The sequence below is a fragment of the Danaus plexippus genome (assembly GCF_018135715.1).
Source record: "Danaus plexippus chromosome 9 unlocalized genomic scaffold, MEX_DaPlex mxdp_24, whole genome shotgun sequence".
NCBI classification, from domain to species: Eukaryota; Metazoa; Arthropoda; class Insecta; order Lepidoptera; family Nymphalidae; genus Danaus; species Danaus plexippus.
The window spans coordinates 1,375,752-1,399,267 of NW_026869847.1; the positions used below are offsets into that span (position 1 = coordinate 1,375,752).

At 34.6% G+C, this 23,516-nt stretch overlaps 7 protein-coding genes across 16 annotated transcripts in view; 3 read left to right on the forward strand and 4 right to left on the reverse strand.

Moving 5' to 3' along the window:
- Positions 1 to 4,303, reverse strand: part of LOC116767532 (serine/threonine-protein kinase 17A) — a 99,480-nt gene extending 95,177 nt beyond the window's left edge. Inside the window, exon 1 of the mRNA XM_032657896.2 lies at positions 3,710 to 4,303. Within this exon, the coding sequence (XP_032513787.2) occupies positions 3,710 to 3,855 (146 nt within the window). The 5' untranslated portion in view covers positions 3,856 to 4,303. The remainder of the gene's footprint in view (positions 1 to 3,709) is intronic.
- Positions 4,304 to 4,650: 347 nt separating this feature from the next.
- Positions 4,651 to 8,794, reverse strand: LOC116767533 (glutathione S-transferase 1-like). Of its 3 annotated transcripts, none has more exons than XM_032657902.2 (6): positions 8,408 to 8,794; positions 5,995 to 6,146; positions 5,807 to 5,865; positions 5,345 to 5,492; positions 4,951 to 5,144; positions 4,651 to 4,831 (listed from the first exon to the last, which is right to left on the reverse strand). In XM_032657902.2, the coding sequence occupies exons 2-6, from the start codon at positions 6,082 to 6,084 to the stop codon at positions 4,699 to 4,701; spliced, it is 624 nt and encodes a 207-aa protein (XP_032513793.2). In that variant the 5' UTR covers positions 6,085 to 6,146; positions 8,408 to 8,794; the 3' UTR covers positions 4,651 to 4,698. The 3 variants fall into 3 exon arrangements, with proteins under 3 accessions (XP_032513793.2, XP_032513790.2, XP_032513789.2); XM_032657899.2 differs by lacking the exon at positions 8,408 to 8,794 and adding an exon at positions 7,462 to 7,728; XM_032657898.2 differs by lacking the exon at positions 8,408 to 8,794 and adding an exon at positions 7,138 to 7,383.
- Positions 8,795 to 8,929: 135 nt separating this feature from the next.
- Positions 8,930 to 9,860, reverse strand: LOC116767431 (DNA-directed RNA polymerase III subunit RPC9). Its single transcript, XM_032657751.2, has 4 exons — positions 9,678 to 9,860; positions 9,487 to 9,607; positions 9,228 to 9,380; positions 8,930 to 9,083 (listed from the first exon to the last, which is right to left on the reverse strand). Exons 1-4 carry the CDS (start codon positions 9,683 to 9,685, stop codon positions 8,994 to 8,996), a joined length of 372 nt encoding a protein of 123 aa, XP_032513642.2. The 5' UTR covers positions 9,686 to 9,860; the 3' UTR covers positions 8,930 to 8,993.
- Positions 9,861 to 10,316: 456 nt separating this feature from the next.
- LOC116767794 (glutamine synthetase 1, mitochondrial-like) lies at positions 10,317 to 11,776 on the forward strand. Its single transcript, XM_032658289.2, has one exon. The coding sequence runs from the start codon at positions 10,377 to 10,379 to the stop codon at positions 11,562 to 11,564; it is 1,188 nt and encodes a 395-aa protein (XP_032514180.2). The 5' UTR covers positions 10,317 to 10,376; the 3' UTR covers positions 11,565 to 11,776.
- On the forward strand, positions 11,752 to 13,132 carry LOC116767793 (glutamine synthetase 1, mitochondrial-like). The gene has a single exon (XM_032658288.2). It carries the CDS (start codon positions 11,765 to 11,767, stop codon positions 12,965 to 12,967), a length of 1,203 nt encoding a protein of 400 aa, XP_032514179.1. The 5' UTR covers positions 11,752 to 11,764; the 3' UTR covers positions 12,968 to 13,132.
- Positions 13,133 to 13,524: 392 nt separating this feature from the next.
- Positions 13,525 to 15,649, forward strand: LOC116767339 (SERPINE1 mRNA-binding protein 1-like). Its single transcript, XM_032657620.2, has one exon. It carries the CDS (start codon positions 13,724 to 13,726, stop codon positions 14,894 to 14,896), a length of 1,173 nt encoding a protein of 390 aa, XP_032513511.1. The 5' UTR covers positions 13,525 to 13,723; the 3' UTR covers positions 14,897 to 15,649.
- Positions 15,650 to 15,905: 256 nt separating this feature from the next.
- Positions 15,906 to 23,516, reverse strand: part of LOC116767338 (E3 ubiquitin-protein ligase HECW2) — a 62,359-nt gene continuing 54,748 nt past the window's right edge. For all 8 annotated transcript variants that reach the window (XM_061527262.1, XM_061527257.1, XM_061527261.1 and 5 more), the window contains 6 exons: positions 21,398 to 21,589; positions 20,782 to 21,048; positions 18,828 to 18,993; positions 18,294 to 18,506; positions 17,307 to 17,473; positions 15,906 to 16,912 (listed from right to left, as the gene is read on the reverse strand). In XM_061527262.1, coding sequence (XP_061383246.1) covers positions 16,654 to 16,912; positions 17,307 to 17,473; positions 18,294 to 18,506; positions 18,828 to 18,993; positions 20,782 to 21,048; positions 21,398 to 21,589 — 1,264 coding nt within the window. In that variant the 3' untranslated portion in view covers positions 15,906 to 16,653. The remainder of the gene's footprint in view (positions 16,913 to 17,306; positions 17,474 to 18,293; positions 18,507 to 18,827; positions 18,994 to 20,781; positions 21,049 to 21,397; positions 21,590 to 23,516) is intronic.

The following is a 23,516-nucleotide window of genomic DNA, read 5'->3' on the forward strand; positions in this document are numbered from 1 at the left end:
TGTTACGAACTTGAATTAAACGAGATTGCTTAATTACTTATTGTGTGGAGTTGTTTCCTGAAATGTCGCAGCGGTGACGTGGCCGAGGTCAAGGTCACACCTGCTTAACCGAAATAGACGAGATTTGCAGTTTGAACTCTGAAGCTACTATATAGATGTTTGTGTGTTTGTATTGTAAGTGTTCATGTTCACGTTTCATACGATTATACTATTGAATAGCAATAGAATTGTAGTGTGTAATAATTTACACGCTCATCGGTAAAGATCAATCAAGCGAGGTGAAAATAAAAATGTAAGTGTTAAAACGCCACCAAGACCACTGGACGATTATAGAACAAAAAAGACACCATATATAAAGAATAATTATATAACTAAGCATTTGCGTCTTAAGAAACATAAAAAGTTCCTTAAAAAAAAACCTAATTGTATAAATAAATTAAGCTAATAATGGTATTAAAATAACGTTACATTAGTTTTACAGTTAAATATGTGATAAGTTAACGACCTACATATACAATTATGTCAATTGGACAGCTGATAGCTCATTGCTGGAACATTTATACCTAATGTGCGTTCAAATTTTACGTCATTGTGTGTTCAAATTAACCAAGTCGTTAGCAAAAAATTCAATAATTGACATATTTATAGCAAAACAACTTCAATCTTCTCGTATATGTATATGATTTATTTCTTACTTTGTATATAAACATCAATTTTTATTGTAACAAGAACATTATACATACAATAAGTACATTGAAAACAAAATTTCAGTTTTATTAAAAATTTATGTTCAGATTACGCGTACAAGTAAATCCATTGTAAACACAAGCCCAGCTGACGTTCATCACAAATGGTAAATAAAAATCGATATTCGCCCCAAATAAATGGGGTGACCGTGTTTTTAAAATCGGGACGTAGATTTATTATGTAAAAACATTCTAATATTATTATTTAACGCAATGAAAACTAACTGGGTCGGATTCCCATTCCTTCGCACCATTAAACAACTCATAACACAAACACAATAATTTCGCTATACAATACGCACATTCCATAATAATTATTTTCATACATAATATTTTCTTATGACGTAACATTTTTCATATTAATTTTTTCTGCTCAAAACCGTTATTATTCTAAGTAACTCTTCAATAATTTCATTACGACTCTTTTTTTTTTGTATGATCAATTAAGACAAAGATTCTTTGCGTGAAATCCCTTATTATATTTTTCTAACGAAACATCGCTCTTAATTCGTGGAGCGATATAAATCTATTTATGTTTTTCATCTTGTCCATATTTAAGTGCCCATAATACTTAGCATACACCGATGAAATAGATTAAATAAGCGTTTTATTACTCTATGAAGTTTATTAGACGCTGTTAATTGATACCGAAAACAACTTAAAGTAGTGAAATTAAAAATGCATTATCATTAATAAATAGAAGTATTAAATTATATTTTCAAAAAATTACAAATCCCTAGAAATACCTTGCGGTACAGCAACAGAAATATCGTGTTAAAATCTATCGTGAATTAATTTAACTCTGATCCAAATATAATCCAAAATAGGGCGAAAATTTGAAGTAATACACTTACAGGGGGTTAAAAAAAAGTTATAATTGAATTTTTTTTTATAACTAGCAACACAAGCATTTAAAATATCGAAATTGTATGACATTAAATTACAATCAAATTTTTTGGATTTACGCCTTTGTCTAATTAATTGATTCTTATTCCAATTGATATAAATATTAAATATATATTCTTAATGTGAATGAATATTTAAAGTCGAGTATTTGGTATGCAGAAATAACTAAAGATTATTATACATTATATACGTAGTATCATTCCCTCATTTTCCATCAAAAGCCTTTTGATTTTATCAAGTTGTTTATTAAAATACAACGCAATAACTTTATCAATGTACTAAGACAATATTATCAACCAATTCTTACAAATAGTTAAGTATCATGTTAATCAAACTACTTAATGTGTAGTACTTTTTGTTATTATCAACATATCGTGCAACTAGATTTATAAACATAATGATATTTCTAAGCGATGTAATATATAACATTAGTCTATTAAAATAATCACGTATTATTTTCATAGTCGTAAAAAGCTTAATTTGCCATGGAACTAGAACCGTAAATAAGCCCAAGAGTATTAGAAACCTAATATTATTGTTTCCTCTCGGATAGATTTACAATCGATTATTCGATGCAATCGAGTAACAACTCTATTTCTAGATTTATCGTCCGGTCTCACTTTCATTTCGTGTAACCCGTATAATCAATCCACTCGATTAATAAAGAAAATTTCGAATAAAATACGTTTTCATCGTTTATGACAGAAATATTTATTACACATTGACAGCAGCCATTAAGTTTAAACAAAAAAAAAAATAAACCTGACGTCTCATTACACGCATTAAAATTCATAATGAATGAAACTGTATTGAATCTAATTTAATTGTTAACAATTCAATGAATATCTACGCAACTACCGTAAGTAATGAGTTTAATGGGATGGCAGAGTTGTGTCAATTGGTACGAAAAGCAGAAAGGACGGGAAAAGTTGTCGGACACGTCGTCGGAGACTGGCGACATAACATGCGCCGCGCCGCCAACGACACACTTACATATGACATTATACCAAGGTGTTTAATTAAAATTAATTCCCAAAAATATATATATTTTTTCATTCAATCACTCCACATTCATACAAATACTATCCATCAATAGTTTTTTTTGATATAATTTATTATGTGACACAAAAATATAACAGTATTAATTAAAATACTGTCAACATTTTATCCATGCTCACTATTAGAATGCGTTAAGTGGAACAGATTTCAGAATTCTTGTAAAGTACCGAGTAGTTATTAAATAAATTAACACTTATAATTAGTAATAATATTCTAATTATATCCTAAGAAACTGAATCACTAATTAGTTTCCTACCGCACATTTAATTTGAAACTCATACTTGTGTCAAGAGTACTCCGGATGTGGATTCAATTAAAACCTACACTGATACCAGCAAATGTAAAAATGAAATATATACAGCATATAAAAAAATTAAAATTTACACAATAAACAGCGGGATATGTTCAGGATATTTTATGCAATTCCATCATATTAATTTTAAAGATATATTAAATATGTTATTATATATTTATAATTTTATTTTAATGCAATTAAAACTGCAAATAATCTGGTATAGGTAAATTTACAGTCTTATCACCAATTATCAAGGTGGTGAAATCTCATCACTCATATTTATCAGCAATCCTGATAGTATTATAGCACCAGTAAAAAAACAAGTACATCACATCTTTATAACATAGTCATATAAAGGCCATTCTACACTAGATTTCTATGTGTGATACTCATATAAACTAATGATCATTCACCACTGTCATTGGTCAAGGATTATTCCATGTGTTAATATTAAGTTAAATATTAAACCTTTGTAAATAATATCAACCTAGGCTATAAAAACATATGCAAAAATAACATGATAAATTATCTTTGCTCTTATCAATTTTATTATCATGTTATAAAGACGACAAAGTTGATAAAATATTTCCTAGACTTAATCCCTGGGGTAATTACCACGAAATACCACTTTGTTAAGGAACTTCAATCTTAGTTCGCACTAGTTGATAAGTAGGTAAAGTTTGGCAAAACTTTTGCTATTTACCTTGCAAACGGTGTCTGTTCGACGTGGTAGACGTCCGTGATGGGTTCCGTACGCATGATGCTGCTGAGCTGCTCCTCGGACAGTTCCAGCAGACCATCACTCGCCGTTTTGTAGTCAAATTCGATCAAAGCTCTATGAAGACTCATTTTAAACGTGCTGCGACTAACGACCGATCCGGAACAAAATTAAGCTCCAAAGTGTCACAAACCGGAACACAATAGTCCTTATATTTAACGAATACACTTATACGTTATAAAAGCATTTATTAAACCAAAAGAAACATTTTATGTGCCTCCGTTTTCTTAAAAGGTAACTGAATGCTCTCCCTTGTCATTGCGAGAAGCGGTTACGGTTTCGAAGGCTCCAGCTTCACTAAAATGTACACGATTCAATAATAAACATTTGTTTCACTTCATTTTCATAACGAAAAGTAATAAGACAATTATGTTTATTTACACACGCGTTTCGAGAAAACTTTAAATTGACAAACGCGATAGGACAGCTGCGCATCGACGAGTCGACCGCACTTCGCCGTACACGTTTCTGGCGCTAGTGCCCGTTGCAGGCTCGAGGGCCGATACTATTCAAATTCCACTACTGACGAATGTCACTATTCCGTTGTTTCAAGTTCGAAAGTTGCACGCCGTACGTCACTTGACACTTAGGGTCATTATGTTTGACTTAATGGAACCAGATGGCGTTGTCAGGGTTGCCATGAGAAAATTACAAATTTAATGAGAATAAAATATTATAAAATTCGTAACAACCATATCAAATTAATTCATCTGATCTGTAATAAAATATTTTTTTATAAATAATTCTTCAACTGATCATTTTTGTCAGTGATGTTGAGGAAGAATTTCTATCAAACAGTTTTTAAACTTGACACTAGAGGGTGTTCAAGCTAATGTTATTATAAGGGTAAAACTCAATAAAAAACATTTTCATCAGTATATATCTTTTTAAGAAAATAATGTACTTATTAAAAGTTAAACTCGCTCCTTATTTTTCTTCCAAAATACGTTTAATATTGTGGATAATTCTTTTACACTAGGTTCATTAAATTTTTTGAAAGACTTTTCACCCTTTAATCGTTCCAGCCATTCTGCACTTAGAGGAAACCTTTAAAAAGCAGAAAGAAAATGTATTGTAATGAAAAATATCTATTATTTATAATTATCATATTAATTTTAATCTATTTTAAAAACAGATGTCACACTGGTGTTCATAAATACTTTTACCTATTTTTATCTAGCTTGTGTATTGACTGCAATGCTGTAGTTGTTGTGCCAACAGATAAATCAGCTATAGTTAAATGATCAGTTGCTATATACGAGTGTTTATTTAAATAGGCCTCGAGTACTGTGTAACCTTCATCAATATCAGCAACTTGCTCTTTGGTTGGACCTGTTAATCCTTGAAGCATTGTTGGTAGCTATTGAATAAAAAAACATAGGAGTTATGAAATAAAATATAGATTAACATTAAAGATAATATAAGTAACATGTAAACACACAGCTGGATATAAATGAGAAAGTAATTAATAAATAAAGAGACAAAACTCATCAATGTTTCTTTTACCTTAATATGCTAATAGTTATTTAACAGTTATATATATCATGAATGATTCCTCACCGCGACAACCTTAAGCCTAACAAACAAGACCCCAGCATCATAGAACATTAGTTGATCAATGTTAGCTCGGACGCTCAAATCAGCGGGATAAAGCCTTTCACATCTCTCACCACCATATTTATTTACTAGGTATTTCATAATTGCGTGACTGAAATCAAGAATATTTTATTAGCCATAGTAAATATTTTAACAATTCTGATATTATAATGGTAAATAGTATAGTTAGAATTGATTTGTTCGCTACAATAGTACTAATGAAAAGTTTTAAGTATTTTAAATAATAATTAATTGATTTCTTCTTAATGAATTAATGAAATACACATTTATACAGGGACAAACCTATTTTGGGTTATGACAAGCTTATGACATGCGGTGCTGATGTTATGTCTGTTTTGAGGAAGACATACCTAATGTTTTATCTAACATGAATTTTTAAAGCAATCCTTTATTGACTAAATATACCTTTCACATATAGTTACATCTCCATCCTGAAGCACAGGGATGGTTGCCATGGGGTTTATCTGAAAATTATGATGAATTGGTGAGAAGATGTTGCCAATAATTAATGTATGCTATTTATAGTACTGCTGAGAAGCATTAAAAAGATAATAACAGCTTATTTTGATACTTATTACATGTTATATACAAACCTTCTTAAATTCTGGAGATCGATGCTCCAGTTTTATTAAATCAGGTTCCCTATAGTCGAAATTTAATCCTAGCATATCACCTAGAATCATGACAGCGCTGGACGGTGGACTGGCATTTCTCTTGTACAGGAGTAGTCGGGGTAATTTTGTCACTGTAATTAAAATATACACAATAATGCTAATGAATGTTATACAAGTTATAAACAATGTGTCACTTTATTTTTGTAATGACTATCTTTTAACCAAATACAGAGGTAAGGTATATACATGAGTAAGATAATATATTTTTTGTTGTTTAACAAATGGTTAAATCTAGGACACAGGAAACATCTTTAATGTAAACAAAGCTTAATTTATCTGAGAAGAGTCAATAACGACGAAGTCTCCACCGGCAGGGCGAGACTGGAGGTGCTGTTTGACTATAACTTCAGAACTACATCAACTTACATCTTTCTATGAATATTCCTATGAAATAAATTATATTATAACTACAATATATAAATCTGATTTATATAAAATTAAAAAAAAACTTTACGACTATGCTGGCGCGAATTAAACACAAGATGACAAAATAATTAATCTACATTTTGTACTAGGCCGACAGACCGTAAGCTTATCCCAAATTTGAATGGTCACAGTTATACTAAGCGTTTCCCGTTTCTCATTCAGTAACCTACGTAAATATGAGAATGTGCTTAGGTTTATGAATAAAAAACTGATAACGGTCTGTATGTGGTTTGACGATGCCAACTTGGACTAAGAATACTACCCCTTACAATATAAATCATATCAAGATTCAATATCGGCCTCAATAATTGGTTCAAATAGAATTGTTAATAATCAAACTGCCGATAAAATCACAATGAGAAAATAAAACAAAAAAAAACAACTAATCAGATTGACCAGTATCGTTGCAACCCTTAAGAGCAAATTCTATAAACAAGCAACGTATAATAGACCACAGAACCGTTTCTCTTGACAGGAAGAAAATGCCAAGAAAATTTCGAATAACTTTCAAAATATTAAATCTAGTACAATATTGATTAAACAATATTATATTATAGAATTTATATCAAATGAGAATCAGCAGATTAGATTACCAATTGAAACTTAATTTTTAAAAAATACCTTCATTCAACCTACCTTTTGACATTATCAAAATTAGAATAAGTTAAAAAAATACCAGAGCTATGAAGAAACTTGAAAAATAAACATTAATTCTTAATAGGTATGAAACAAGCCGACTTCAATAATTTAATTTATTGCAACAACTGTTATTCTTATAGAACTATAAGACTAGTGTAGTTTATCCTTAAACGGTGAACTAGTTGAATCAGTTGGACTATTTGTACTGGTTGAGGATCGTCAACGATGAACTTTGAACGATCAACGAGTCTTACACGAATTGGGACGATTACAGTCGAAACGAATGAAATTTTCATTAATATGTAACCAATTTAAGATTACCATTCTATTTTTCATACACCTTCAAACTTCAGTCCAAAGATTAAATTTCATAATATAAATTATAATGATAACATCATATAGAACTCAGTGACATTTTTGGCTATATGTAATAGTAATCCTCCCCCGGTAGATGGCGTTTATAGTTTCTATAACTTACCGGCAGATGGCAGTGCTCAGAGCATTGTATTAATATACAATTTATTTTTAATATATCAAATATAAGAATATTTTTAAAATTCCATAAATTTAACATAATTACATGTTTAACTAATTATACTTTCTTATATTTCTGTTGCCGTTTTATTATTCCAAATAAGCATTTTGATAATTACAGATAATCAATATACAATTTTTGTTATTCCTAACAATATAAGACAAACCTTACCCAATTGTTACATTTTTTCGAAAAATTATTACAATTTACAACAGTGGCAAGAGACTTTAATCATTATTCGATAATGAAAATAGAGCTTTGAAATAAATTATAGATATTATTAATAATTAATTTGTTATGTGTTTTTCGCCTTACAATATATGATATAACGAAATATTTAGTTAATGAAGTGTAACTTAATTGTTATCATATTAAAATGAATATTTATAGTAGTCAGGTTATGTCGTTAATAAGCAGAGAACCAGCTCAATGTATTCTAATAAATATAATTTAATTGTCCGTTTGTGTACATATTATATGTTATAATTTTAAATTAACAGCTTTTCACTAAATGCATATGTATATGGTTATTAATTCAAAAATGCAATTTTTACCATTTTTTCTGTCTCTTTATGTGCTCTGTATAAATACTGGAATAGCTGAACTAAGTATCATGGAAACTTCACTTGCAGATAGGTAATGTGATTAGGAGAGTAGTTTAGGCTACGTTTAAACCAACATCTAAAACACGGATTCAAATTAAATTAAATTAAATGTTTGTAGAGAAAGTACCTATTGCTCCAAAAATGTTCAAAGCGAATTTTCAAAATCTTCTCTTTTTATTGCAAGAGCTAAGCTAGTTCCAACACCACTTAATCATGATCTGTTGAAGGAAAATGTTATAAGACCTTATAAGAATGACAATGCATATCTCAAAGAGATATATTATGGCAGCAATGCCATATAATCAAATGCTAGCATTAAATAAATTTGTAATTAAACTATTAAGTTGTAATAGTATGAATTTTATCGTCATAGTTCATTAATGTAGTATTCTGAACATGCTGAACAAAAGTCTGGTTTTTAAATGGGTCTGCTTCAACAGCTTCTTAAAATTTTCCCATAGCCTCTGGAAATTATAATTGAATATTCAAAAGACGTAATTATATAATGTGATCTAACATTTTGGTGGGTATTCATTTAAATAAAACTAATATTTTTATAAAAAATCCTGTCAAGTTTTGTTTTTCAAAGATAAAGTGATAAAGTGACTTAAATATTAACATTTTTTTTTCATAAAATAAAACTGAAAACTTCAAAATGGGGCACAGGATTTTATTTGTGAAATTGGGTAAAAGAATCGAAAATTTTTATTATCTTATGTATTAACAGGCAAAATTTTGTTAACTATTGATATAATTTTAGCGACATCATCTTCAGATAGCCTCTCTTCACTCTCCTGTACTATCTGAAATAGAAACACACTACGATAAATCATTTTCTATATCATCTATTAAATTCAATTTTGCAATTTTAAATTTGGAATTAAATATTAATTAGTACAACAAAACAAAATTGTTTAAATCCACCATATTGGTGGATTTAAACATACCAATTGTATCTCCAGCTCAGTTCTCGGAGGTGTATTGACCATCATCAGTTTTTCAGACTTTGTCAATTTAAAGCTTTTCATTGCTTCCAAAAACTGTTGTATACATTCTTCACTTTGATTTTTACATTCTGTATTTTGCAGGTAATGTACAGTCTGAAAATTATTCAAAAACAGAATTTTTAGTACTAATAATCTTGTTTGTACGAAAAATTTATTGAAAGTTACTTAATAAAGGACATTTTCACACAGGTTTTCACACCTCATATGTGACTGTGGCCAAGGAAGCTTCTCGCTTATGTTTTCTCTGAGTATTGTCTTTCAGTTTCTGCAATATCTGCATAACCTCATAATTGCAAAGAAACGCGGCATTTGCTTTAATTCTATTAACAAACGGATTCAATTAAAATCACACAAGAAATCCATGACTCCGCTTTAAATATAAACACTCACGTCTCCATATTAATTTACGTTTACAATAAGAGTTTGGTAGTTAACAATGTCCACTTGAAAACAAAGATAAACATTTCTATAAAAATTACTTTAATTTGTATTCACAATCCGCTATAAATGTAAAAAAAGTTTGTAGATCAATATAGTTTCTTTTATGTCTTAAATCTATAAGTACAATTCTATAAGTATAGCATGTACAGCATTGACATTTGACATAAATGACATTTCAGATCTAAACAACGCACCATAGACAAATATCAGTAACGAATAGAATATTATATTTAAAGCAATAAAATTATTTAAAATCTTTACATTGAATTAAATACATTAAAATAAAAGTATAAATAAAAATAATCGTCTTTGAATAAATGCAAAAACAATCATAACACCTAGTTTAGAATAAATAACCTTTTATTTAGACTATAAGCAATGAATGGGTTTAAAAATAAAAATATATTTTTAAATCCTAATCAAAACATAAAATTTCTTCTTCTAAATAGCAAATTGAAAGTAACCATTTAATATGGTTATTAAATATGTATTTACTAATAATTTACCTTCCTTATATAAACACTGGCTATACATTTATTGAAATAAAGTTTGGATTAAACCACCTTGAATTTATTATTTTAACATACCATATATAAATTTTTTGTCATTATTATATGAAGTATTTTTTTTTCATTGTTATATAAAGTTATGTTTACCGTAAGAAAAATATATCCTTTTGTAATTTTATTGAAAAAGAATTATCCTACTCAGAAAAAATTGCGTTATTTTAGTAATGAACATTTTACATCGGGTGTGTCGAAAACAAACGTACCACTAAATTCAATATACAATCATTATATTAATCTTCGGTTACCAGAGGACAAAGTTTTAGCTACGTATGTTTGGATTGATGGAAGTGGAATAAATTTACGCTCGAAAGACCGAGTTTTAAGTAAACTGCCATGTGACTTAGAGCAAGTTCCCAACTGGTCTTTTGATGGCAGCTCTACTGGACAAGCAAAAACTGAAAATTCGGATACATTGTTAATTCCCTCAGCAATATATAGAGATCCTTTTCGAAAAGCCCCTCACATCGTGGTCCTTTGTGAAACATACTATGGAGATGGGACACCAACACCAACCAATTATAGAGCCAATTGTGCTAAAGTTCTTAGTAATCTTTGCGATCAAGATCCTTGGTTTGGTATAGAACAGGAATATACCATGTTTGATACAGATTTGTGGCCATTGGGATGGCCAAAATGCCGTGGATTTCCAACAATTAAATCGAAGTTTTCATATTGTGGAACGGGCGAGTATGTAGCTGGTAGAGAAATAGCTGAAGTCCACACAAGAGCTTGTATTTATTCCGGTATAGACTATGGAGGTTCCAATGCTGAGGTTATGAAGGGATCTTGGGAGTTTCAAGTCGGAACTTCTTCTGGTATAAAGGCTGCAGATGATTTGTGGATGGCAAGATATTTTTTGAATAGAATATCTGAACAATTTGGAACTATAATTAGTTACCACCCTAAACCGATGGGTAAGAATCAGCCAGGAATTGGATGTCATCACAATTTCAGTATAAAAAAGATGCGAGATGAAGGAGGAATTGGCGAGATTGAACGGGTCTGCAAAGTCTTATGCGATCAACATGATAAATTCATAAAAAATTATGGTTTAGGGGATGGAAATGAAAATAAAAAAAGATTAACAGGAAAATTTGAAACGGCATCTTTTGATTCATGTAGATGGGCTGTAGCAGACAGAGGTGCATCAGTACGACTTCAGAGAAATGTTAAATTGAAGGGAAAGGGGTTTTTAGAAGATCGAAGACCAGCTGGTGACTGTGATCCATATAGAGTGTGTTGCCTTCTTGCCGAAACTTGTCTCTAGCTAGAAAAAAATAATATTTTTCTGTGAATTTTTCAAAGGAGGTTCATTATTGTTTCATTGGCAGGAAAGAAAAAAATTACAATTGATCAATTCTAAAAATGTATAAAATTAAATATTCTAGAAGAAGCTGTAGAAGCATTAACCAAATTTACAATCACAAATTTTCACGTTAAATTTTTTTGTGAATATTAAATTTTAAAATGGAGAAATTATTTACCTGTTTTTCTTTATTGACTAAAAACGTAAATAATGTGTACTTTATATCAAAAAGATATATGCTTAAGGCATCGATCAACCACATCTTGGACAAGAAAGTTATGGACAGATATATACGACTCCCCGTGCCTTGTAATAAGGTTTTAGCAACGTATTGCTGGATAGACGGTTCAGGTATTAATCTAAGATGTAAAGATAGAATTTTAAATTGCACTCCTTATAGCGCTGACGTGGCGCCAGGATGGGCATTTGATGGAAGTTCCACCGGTCAAGCCACCACAGCTAATTCTGACACTTCGTTAAAACCATGTGCGGTTTATCGAGATCCGTTCAGAATGGAACCTCATGTCCTTGTCTTGTGTGAAGTATATATGGGAGATGGTTCGCCGGCTTCCACTAACCATAGAAAATTTTGTAATGATTTATGCGAATTTCATAGAGCGGAAGAACCATGGTTTGGATTGGAACAAGAATATACGATGCTAGATGTCGACGGCTGGGGCTTGGGCTGGCCCAAAGGTGGTGGATTTCCTGCTGTTAATTACGAATTCTCTTATTGTGGAATCGGAGCTAAGTATATTGCAGGTCGGGATATTTGTGAAGCTCATACTAAAAGCTGTCTTTATGCGGGTTGTGATTTCGAAGGCACAAATGCGGAAGTAATGTTCGCTTGTTGGGAATGGCAAATTGGAACTACTATAGGAATAAAAGCCGCAGATGATATGTGGATGTCGCGATATATCATGGGTAGGATAGCTGAAGACTATGGTGTTGTCATTACTTATCATCCAAAACCCATGGGACCCAAGCATCCTGGCGTGGGCATGCATCACAATTTTAGTACTAAAAGAATGCGTTCAGATGGGGGTTATAAGTTTATTGAAGAATGTATCAAACGACTTGAACAAAATCACATGAAACACATGAAGAGCTACGGAAATGATGAAATGACTAACCGAATGCGTTTGTCTGGAAAGTTCGAGACTGCGCCCTTTGACAAGTTCTCATGGGGAATAGCAAATAGAAAGAGTTCGATTCGTTTGCAAAGAAATATAAAAGAAAAGGGTAAAGGCTTTATGGAGGACAGGAGACCAGCTGGGGACTGTGACCCTTACCTAGTTTGTGGCCTATTGATGGATACCTGTTTGGGATCTGCTGGTGGTGGCAAGGGTGGAAAATGCAAATAAAAATATTCTTACGTTGCATTTGTTCGAATTATCAGTTTATTTGTAAATTTCTAGTAAAAGCTTTTCGTTTTTTGAAATATTGTAAACATTTTATATTTTGATGAAATGATTTATTTTTAAAGTGAATTTTTCGTAGTGAAGAGCTCTATTAAAGACATAAATGTATTTGTGCATTTTTTCATTTTCCCTTAAACTCGCTGTAAACTGACTGCAAATAAACAGAATCACAACAAACCTAACGATTTTATTGATTTTAATTTTTATTTTGCAATCAATTTCTTTTCGACAACAATAATACTTAAACAAGTAATATAGAACATTATACTTAAGAATAAATATCTATGGCAAAGAAAATTAAAAGTTTGTTATTAAATTTATATATATATATATATATATATATATATATTATTAAATATTAAAAATATATTTTTTAATAATATAATAAAAATTATTTCCAATTATTTTGATGGTTTATCTTATTAAACCTGGATTTATTGTCTATAGCCTATGCGATATTCAGTATTAAAGTAAAATATTGTCTATACTTCATAAGACTACCATAGATCTTAAAAAGATAGATTTCGGCCATTTTCATTCTTTTCTCTATTCTTGCCGTCATATGGCGTATAGTGTGTTCGTTTGTCCGCCATATTAAATGAAATCAATAAAATAAGACAAAATGTCGCCTTACTAAGCGTGTGAAATAAATCCATTAACATCTAGTTTTTGTGTGATTAAATCATCAAGAGGATCACAATGGAGAATTCCTACGGTGTGGGGACCGATAACAGATACGCTCTTTTCTTGGACGATGAGTCCGATCCTCTTGATGCGTTAAAAGCTCGAGAGCAAGCAAAAGAGCTCAAGAAAAAGACCAAAGAGGCGGAAAAAGAGAACAAGGGGAAACCTGAGGCCAAACCTAAGGGCGGCAGTGTCGTCACGAGGAAGGGCATCAAGGAAACTCAGAACGTGAAGTCTCAAGAAATTAAGAGTGGTGAACAACAAAAGAACAAAGGTCCACCTCGGACAAACGATCGCAATTCGGAGCGGCCGCCGCCTCGGCGTCGCGAGGATCGTCCTCAGAACGGAGCCGTCGAAGGTAAGGAGGGTGCGCGACCTCCTCGCAGGGAATTCGGTGACCGAAGGCCTAATTTTGAGCGACGTAACTTCAACGATAACTCTGAAGGAGGAGAACGTCGCGGTCCGAGGCCCCCACGTGAGCCGCGTGAAGGACAACGTGGTCCGCGACCGGGCTTCGATGGCCGAGGCAAGCGTGAGTTTGACAGACGGTCAGGCTCTGACAAAACTGGCGTTAAACCGGTAGACAAGCGCGAGGGTGCCGGTCCTCACAATTGGGGAACTATAAAGGACGATATCGATGAATTGAACAAAACCGGATCCGAAGGTGAAGTGGCCGAGGAGAAAGCGCCGGACGCGACCGGCGCTGGCGACGGTCAGCAATCGGAGCCCGAGCGCGCTCCGCCCGCCGAGGAGGAGCCCCGCGAGCTCACCCTGGACGAGTACAAGGCGCTCCGTAACGCTCAACGCATGGCTCCACAGTACAATCTCCGGAAGGCCGGCGAAGGTGAGGATCTTAGCCAGTGGAAGAATCTAGTTCTGCTGGAGAAGAAGAAGGAGGGGGGCGAGGAGGACGACAGTGATGAGGAGTACGACATCGCTGACTACCCCCAGCGAGTCGGACGTCAGAAACGCGTGCTGGGCATTGAGTTCACTTTCAACGACACGGCGCGGCGCGGAGGCACCGGCGGCCGCGGGCGAGGACGCGGACGCGGGCGCGGAGGGCGCGGTGGAGGGACGGGGGCCGGAGTGCCGCGCGAGGAAGCTGCACCCGAGGAGCGGCCGGCGGCCAAGAACCAGGTCGCTCCGCCGAAGGTGGACGACAGCAAGGATTTCCCTTCACTCAGCTAGACTCGCAGTGAGTCTGTTCTTCTCCCCTTTCGAAAGTATGATAGAGATACAGATTTAAAATTGTATGTACCGTTATTTTTGAAGTAAATATACAAAATATTTACAAAGGTGTGTATTATATTACATTTGAGTTTTAGTCACTTTCTTGACATTTACAGTCTAGAAACTGGTGATGTGCAGAGAAATTTTATTGAGTAAAATTGACTTATCCAGAGCTCCTGGTGATGCTCTTCGGGTGTGTAAAGGAGGAGGGGGACATGTCAACTGTTTTAATTTTGCATACACATAGCGACCGTAATGCCTATATAAATCTATGATAACAGTAGCTTATATTGTAATCACCTCTGCTTACAATTAACTGATGATTTATAACATGAGATGAGTTTTAAAACTTGCAGACTGTGACACAATTTTAAAATTAACTTTGTCACAATTTAGTGTAGAAATTTGTGAAAAAAATAACCCACTGCATTTGGTATCACAAGTATGTGTTGACGGATGCAGACTTAACTGTAAATAGTTACATGGGCCGACACACTCATGTTGTTGTAGGAGCAGGGGACGCATGTTCAGTTCTCATGATGCTCATCCATCGCTGGAGATCCTCATTTTCTCCGACATGGCGTCGCCTGCTCCTATAAGGAGTGTGATGTGTGAAGCTCCCAAATGTTTAAAAAATAAGGTCTTTAATAACAAGGTTGATTTTTGTTGTTACACAAACTTCTTGAAAAATAAACATTTTGTATGTGTGAATTTTGCTTTATTGTTATTATTTATATTTAGTTTGCACATTTCCGTTGCCTGTTGTCTCTTGTACTATCAAAGCTTCTGTCGTCTATATCTTCCTCCCCTTCAAGCACTGTGCTACCTCCTGGCCGTTTCCTGTTCAATGTTGGTAGATGTGTAGTTCAAACATAGTTTTATGTGATGTGTCCCACAAGTGACTTAGGCATCGTGGACGTTGACTCTGGTTACATGTTTATGAACTCGGGGTTTGGAATAAAACAACTTTATTCATGTAAGTAATATATTGTATATTGACATTTTGATTTGATCACTTCCGCACAAAACAAATTACTTAAAAATTTAATCATAAACAATATTCAATAGGAGTTAAATATTTAACATAATAGAGCTATGATACTAGAAAATAACATAAACTTACACTTGAGTGCGAGCACGAGACAAATAAATAATGAGTTTATTTACAATAAACGGTGAAGTTAGCGTTCGCACTAACGAAGTATGAGACGGCTTGTAAGACGAGAGTACAGACCTCGCTTACAACCGGCGGACTTTGCTCTGCATTAAGCAAAGATCAACATACAATATGTCAAATAGTATTTTAATTTCCTTAACAGTATCAACTACCGGGAAGAAGCTGTGATCTCTTGTCGCGGTTCGATTAGCATACATTTATATTAGCTGACTAGGAAGTACTGTTTTCATTTCAATAAATTAAATAGCATCTCTGATATAGCCATCGACAGCGAGAGAACGCTCCTACAGTAACCTTTACAGAACGTCGACCTCTATAAGTAATAATAGATACTGAGACGGCATCTCGACGGTTAGTAAAATTATAAATTAGTGAAAGCGTAATAACTAAATCCGGAATCGGGTCCCGGTTCACAGCCACAATAATATACTCGAGTAGAACAGGCGGTCGGGCGGAGCGGACACGTGTGGCTGACGTCGCTGGAGACGTCCTCGAGCGGGCGGGTCGGCTTCGGCTCTCGATCCTCGTGTGAAGGAGCTCATTCTATGCCGAAGGTGTTGGTTTCCTCCACGGCCAGGAGCAGCTTCTCGTGCAGCAGCTGCAGCGTGGGGTAAGGCGGCAGGTCGAGGCGGTTGAAGCAGGTGTGAGCTCGCGGGAGGGACTCCGTGCGACCCCAGCGCTCTATGCAGAACCGCCGCGGCCCCGTGGACCCGCGGAGCGCCGAGAAGCCTTCGTACGGTATAGACGACGTTCCCGTCACGAACTGAACCAGCCGGAGACGCTGCTCGTTCGTGAATCTGGAAATATACCTTCATTATTATATGGCCATATTTATTAGTCTGGTTTAGCATTTTTTGTCAAGTTATACTGAAATCTTTTTCTCATTTTATCTAAAATCATAGACGAATCTCTCATATTATCTTATGAGGAGTGCTGGTTATTTACACAAATTAAATTTTATTACGGAGTTCGAAAAATGACAAGGTTCATGGAAAATCGTAGTCTAAACAATGCTTATAAAGAGGACAAAGGTTATCGAGACGCGTGACGTATTACTGACTGTTACAAATTATCGCTTCACTTCACTCTCGATTGATGAATATTTTGATAATATAAATCATTTTATTTTTATAGTTATTTAAATGTTGGTACGATAGTAAATTAATAATATAAATGATATGAGTGGGTCACCTGTCGATGGCCTGCCAGAAGGCGAGTATGACGGGGTGGTGGTCGTGGTATCCTCCCCTGTATTCTGTGTGTGTCCTCCAGTCCGCCACGTCCAGCTCGGGGGCGCCCGCGATCACCAGCTCCAGCTCGCGAGCATCGAAGGCTGCCACCAAGCGAGGGTCTACCACCTGCGGTCGAGGGAAAGTGTTGTATAGTACTCAAAAATCAGTCAGAGATAATGATTATTTTTTATGAAATAAATACAAACAGTACAAATAGATAATATATTTTATAATTAAAGTTCCGATGAGGTATTCATAATATACAATTAGTTTTCTTTATATTTAAGATTCCACATTTATTACTCTGTTTAACTTAAAGTATTTTTAGTAAGGACTTCGAATATGACGCGGTTATGAAAGAAAATTTAATACATACTTGGGACCGGGTTCAGTTTATATCAGACAATGAACATGTAATAATTGTGGATCGGAAATTGTTGGGAAATTATGACGAATTGAATAAAAGACCAGAGCAAATCTGAGTGATTTTTCTCGTATTGTTATTTCAAATAATAGGTAATTACATAAAAAGTTCACGGTATCAATTTATTTTATATTATAGTATATGTATTCGTCAAGAGATGGCGTTAGTTATAGTTGCGAAGGAATAGACAAATTTAACGAATATTATATTTTTGTTGTTAAAAAAACATTTACTATATGCAAAAGAACAAATGATTTTGACGAATGATGTATTTGAATAATAACCATATTGTATATTTAAAAACCAAAAAAGACTTATTATGACTTCTATGTATTGTTTTCAAAAGTCTAGTATAAAGGTCAGATTATATATTAGGCACCTTAACGTGAACGTGACAATTTTAATATTTCCTTCGTCCATAGACCACGGGCAGCGCTCAACATGAGGCCGACCAAACATCAGGCCATCGCCGTGGTATAAAAACTGTGTACTATTTCAAAGCCGGGATCATAGATTACTGACCTCATGGAACCCCCTGACGAGCCACTCCGTCTGATCGGCGACTCCTCTCTGCACGCGCCAGCGGACCAGTCTCTCGAGGTAGTCCTTCTTGTTCCTCTCGGTGACGGCCAGCTCCCGCCCGCCCGGCCTCAGCTCTCTCTCTAACACCCGCCCGTCCGCCAGACGCTCGGACACCGCGAACGTCAGCTCCAGTGAGGACACGCAGCGAGCGGACTGCAGGCATAATGGATGACACGTATTATATACTGGAATAAACTGACCCTGGGCCCGGCGTTAGGAGTATGCAACGCAGACATTTAGAATTATCAGAGACTGAAGTGGTATTAATAGACGTCAGTGAAGTCATGTACGTATAGTGAGGTTTCGCAACAAAGAATATCGTATTATAAAAAATTCAATTGTACATTATTCATTTATAGTTTAAATTTAGAACACGGGTCGAGATTATGTTAAAACATTCATCACATTTTTTTCTAAGTTTGAATTTAGAACACGACAAGAAATTAAATTTGTAGTGACTGTTGATCGTCTGACCTGAAGCCATCTCAGTGACGCGGCGAACTGTGCGTCGAGCGCGTCCACGTCCTCGAGAGCCGGCGGCAGGCGGAGCAGGGCTCGGTACAGGGCTCGAGTGAACCACGCCTCTAACAGGTAGCCGTGAACTAACGCCAACCCCAACACGCGACCGGAGAATCTGAACCTGGGGAAAAAGATTGACAGATTCAGTAACATGGAATGAGGACGTTTTCAATCAGTTTCTGTCGATATTTTTAAAAAGATTTTCAATCAAATACGTAGGACGTCGTTGATTAATGTAAGATTATATATTACAAATGATTTGTCATTGCAAATCTTTAATTACTGATTAAATACTAAACCGATTTAAATAATGTACGGCGCTATACAAACAGGTTAACGTATATAGTTAACTTATATAACCAAGGATAGAATCAGTCACAACGAACGCGTCACACAGACTGACGGAGGAAACATTGTTGATTTATTTTTATTTATATTTCGAAAAGATAATTAATTTAATAAAGAAAAAATGAGTAAATATAAAATTAAATTTTTATAATTCTGAAAAAAAAATTTTGTATAGAAGGACATTACGTTGCTGATCAAATTACGACAAATATTTTGAACGCAGCCCAGGTAGTGTCGGTATAAAAAATAACAGAGAATTCATAAATAGTTAATTCGTCAGTAACTAGATACTGAGGTAACACGAGATTCTCGTAAGGTTTTCTTGCAAAAACTGCGAAGGTTCTAAGGTAGCGTGACTTGAGCCGCTTACGATATTTTTATAAGAACTAACATGACTTTTTTCATATGACGAGAATAATCACGCATCATATGTCACAGGGTATATTGATGCATAAAAATATCGAGTCAAAGGTATATTTCAGACACTTATTTCTCATATAACTCCATCGTACGTGACACTTATAACATCAAATAGTAATTTCATCAAGCGTATACTTACAAAAAAAAATCTCAATCGACATTCAATATTTTATGTGAACACTTGTGACGAGTAAAAAACTTATCCAAAAATAGTTTATAATTTATATTATCCGTGGACAAACAATAGTCGGAAGTCCCAGTATGAATGACAATTAATAAAACGCGCCATACTTGATTAATAAGTACAATGACCGACGATTGTCAGACGCCGTTCCGTTCCACGCCCTTATCGCAATGCACTATCTAAATGCGTTTTTATTTTCATTATATTGAATAAGTTTTGTTTATGGATGTGTTACTATAAGTATATTATTAGAATAACGGAAGCAAGATAGTAACAGAATGTTCAATAAATTGTTTTAAGTACATAAATTTCCTTACATTATTAGTGTATATGATTCACGTGTCTTAGATTTTGTGTATTTTATCTCAATCTCGAGCTAATCTTATCACAGACCTCGTATTGAACGCGGGGGCTGATACAGCGTCCTTGACTGACTAACATAATCATGAGTGCTAGTAATTAATATGTCCGTGTCATGAAGATAAGCGTCTCTGTCATGCGTGAAATCATTTTAAATAGTTTTTCATTTATAAATGACGAGTTCGTTCTAAAGTTTTCCAACTTAGACGTTACATGAGGTAAAACAAGAGAGGACGTCCTTCGCGTGTCCGGCCGCGCCATGTAAGCTGTGTTATTTACAAGAGACAAATCAATGGCTGGCCATTATCTTTATACCGCATCATTATCAGTAATAGTCGTAATTACAATCTAAAAGGTCACTATTGATTACAATAGCTCCTGTATACATGATAATCGGAGTTAATATTGTGAAAAATGTCATGTCCCTTTGGACCGTGAGAATGAATTATAAGTGGACATATAGCTAACAGATGGCGCTGTTTACAATAAAATATTTCCTCTTAGAAAATAATACAAATGATGCGATTGAAAAATTGGGTTTTTCATAATGGAACATATACATAACATTTAATATAAGGTGTGGCGTGACTGACTCACCATTCGTGATGATTGTCGACGAAGGCGGACATCGGCGACACGTGGACTGTGTATGTGTCGTTCGCTGAATATTCGAACAGTCCATAGTAAGGGTTGAAGAGTTCCCTGGACAGGAGGAAGAAGAACTCCCTGCTGGGTCCGCCGTAGTCCAGGCCCTCTTCGCCCTCCCACAGCACACACAGCTTGCCTTTCTGGAGCTCCTTCTTGCTACAAGACATGATCCGTCTGAACGCGTCTTCTAGCAGATGTTCGCGCCGGATGTGTAGTCTGTAAGGGTTATACAAATTGTCCTTAAAAATACTGTTTAAATTATTACAATTGACTCTTTTGAACAACTTTCATATGTTTTTATGAATATAATAATTAATATTTTTTGATCGATCTTCAATGACATAAGTGAAATGGGTCAGAAAATACGAAATTAAAATTTCATCGACACGGGCGGGACTCGAATCTGCAACCCCAAGTATGTTACGTTCAAATCGCTTTTTAGTTTGGTTATTTTGTACGAATTCTGCTCGATGAATTTTTAATACCAAATTCTATTCAATTCTAGTATCAGCTCTACACCGCTTTGATGTTAAAAACCAACATTATTCTTATTTGACAGACTCACTTTAGCTTCCCTGGTCCTTGACCGTATCCTTTGCTCTCGAGTTTTCTATAGAAGGCTCGTAGTTTGGCCTCGAAGTCCCTTCTCTGGGGGGCGGGAGCCCTGGTGCTCCTCGCGGCGGCCGGGGACGCCACCGGCGAAGGTTCTGGAGCCCCAGATGCCGGCACGTAACTCATAATCTCCTGCTCGAAGAGGCTGCGAAATGTTTCTTTATCAGTAATACTACTTATACGTCTCGAAATAACAGGACGTCTAATTAGAACAGATGAATTCAGCATCAGCCTGTATGTAGAAGTATGTATTACTATGGAAATATTTGTAATGAATTAATAAACACATTTTATAAAGTGGTTATTAAAATTCGCTTTCGCACGACTTCCGTAACGTTCTACTTTTTGCTCCAAAATAAGATTCTTTAGTGACCTTAACAAAAAAAAAACTCAGAGCGTAAAGTAGTATCCGAATATATATCAGATTAAGATAAACTCATTTAACATGAGTAAATTTATGTGTATTATGCATTTATTTCAATTTATTAGAGCGTTAACGAATTATAATCGTAATAACAGTGAACCAATTTTCTCAACATTCGCTTGCTGTTTAATGAGATTCGAGAGCCACTGTCGTTTCCTTACATGTTTAAATCCATATATATTTTTAACATTTAAATAAACCAAAAATAAACTCCTCATTTCAATAAATATTTATGTGATTCCTGATTCAGCTGTTTTGTTTGTGCGATGCATTTGTTTACTTTGGGCTCGATCCGTTTAAGAGTAACAATGGGCCATATAAATTATACGCAACGCTGACTCCGTGTGAGGGACAGTGCGCGCTACTTTGTAATTAGTAGTTGTACTCCTCTCAATTATTGTATAGACAATAAAAATGCCTAAAAAGATCTTAATGCGAATTCAAATCAATGAGAATAGCAGAGTTTTTTTTTTTTGTTTTTCGTTTTAGCTGTATAATGAACCGCTGCGTTTGTGGATAAGCATTCACCATTCTGGGAATTTTGGGCTCGAGTACCTTTATTGTTCGTGTACGGTGGAAGCCGCGGGCGATGCTAGTCAGCGGGTCCCAATGACCACAGGGTACAATGAACCGTCGGAGATTATATCCGAAAAGAGGTAGGGCGGCCATTAGACAGAGACAAAACGAGGGCTCTAGGCTAGCTTTAATCGATTTGAGAGAGATTTATAAAGTCGCTCCGCCCTTCCTTGAAGCAGTAATCATGTTGCATGTTACGTCATTACTTAGCGGACGTAGATTTAGACACTTTTCATCTTCATAGAACTATTAATTACTTCATCTGTTGTCCAATTCCTCTTCATTCACATTTTTGGTTAATTAAATTTCAGAAATATTTTTTCCTTTAATGTGCCTTCGACATATATGTATTATATTTGTGTCGATAAAACCAAAATTATTCCCCGACGCGTCCGTCAGCGACTGATGCCATGGGTCTTCAAAACGTCTTTTAAAATTCAAATTGTCTGAATATAAATTAGGTGACTCTTTTGAAAATTACATGACGAGGAAAAAAAAATGTAGAAGACATAAATCATTTCGTGAATTTAATTTCCATGTATTGTCACAGATTTGTCAATTTGTTTGTAACATAAATATTTTGTTTCGTAGCTTTGGCAGAGATAGATTTGTATAAATACATATACATCTACATTAGTGTCAGCGCAGAACCGTTTTGATGCTGCACCTACAGTCCTTGCATTATCTGCATTACCAATCCCACTTAAAACATTGGCGTGCGTCCAGAAAATGTCTACAACTTCAAGATTTAGCGAGTTACTCTAAACAAACAATTTGCGAACCATGTTTCTTTTAGCGACCGCATAACAATCCGACCAAACGGCCCCAGATTTTCCTGGAACAAGCCGCCCTACTTTCAGCGAAAACAATATTTATCAAAGGCAATCTATATCCATAAATTTTGCTTTATATATTGTATATAAAATTTAAACCTTATTCGTTATAAATCTCACACGAACGGATGTGGGTCACGTTTTAAGCATGCGCAATCATTTGATTACGTAACGCACCGAGGGTAGACATAACAAAACTAATTCGGCACATGCATTCGACGAAATAAAATCAATATTAT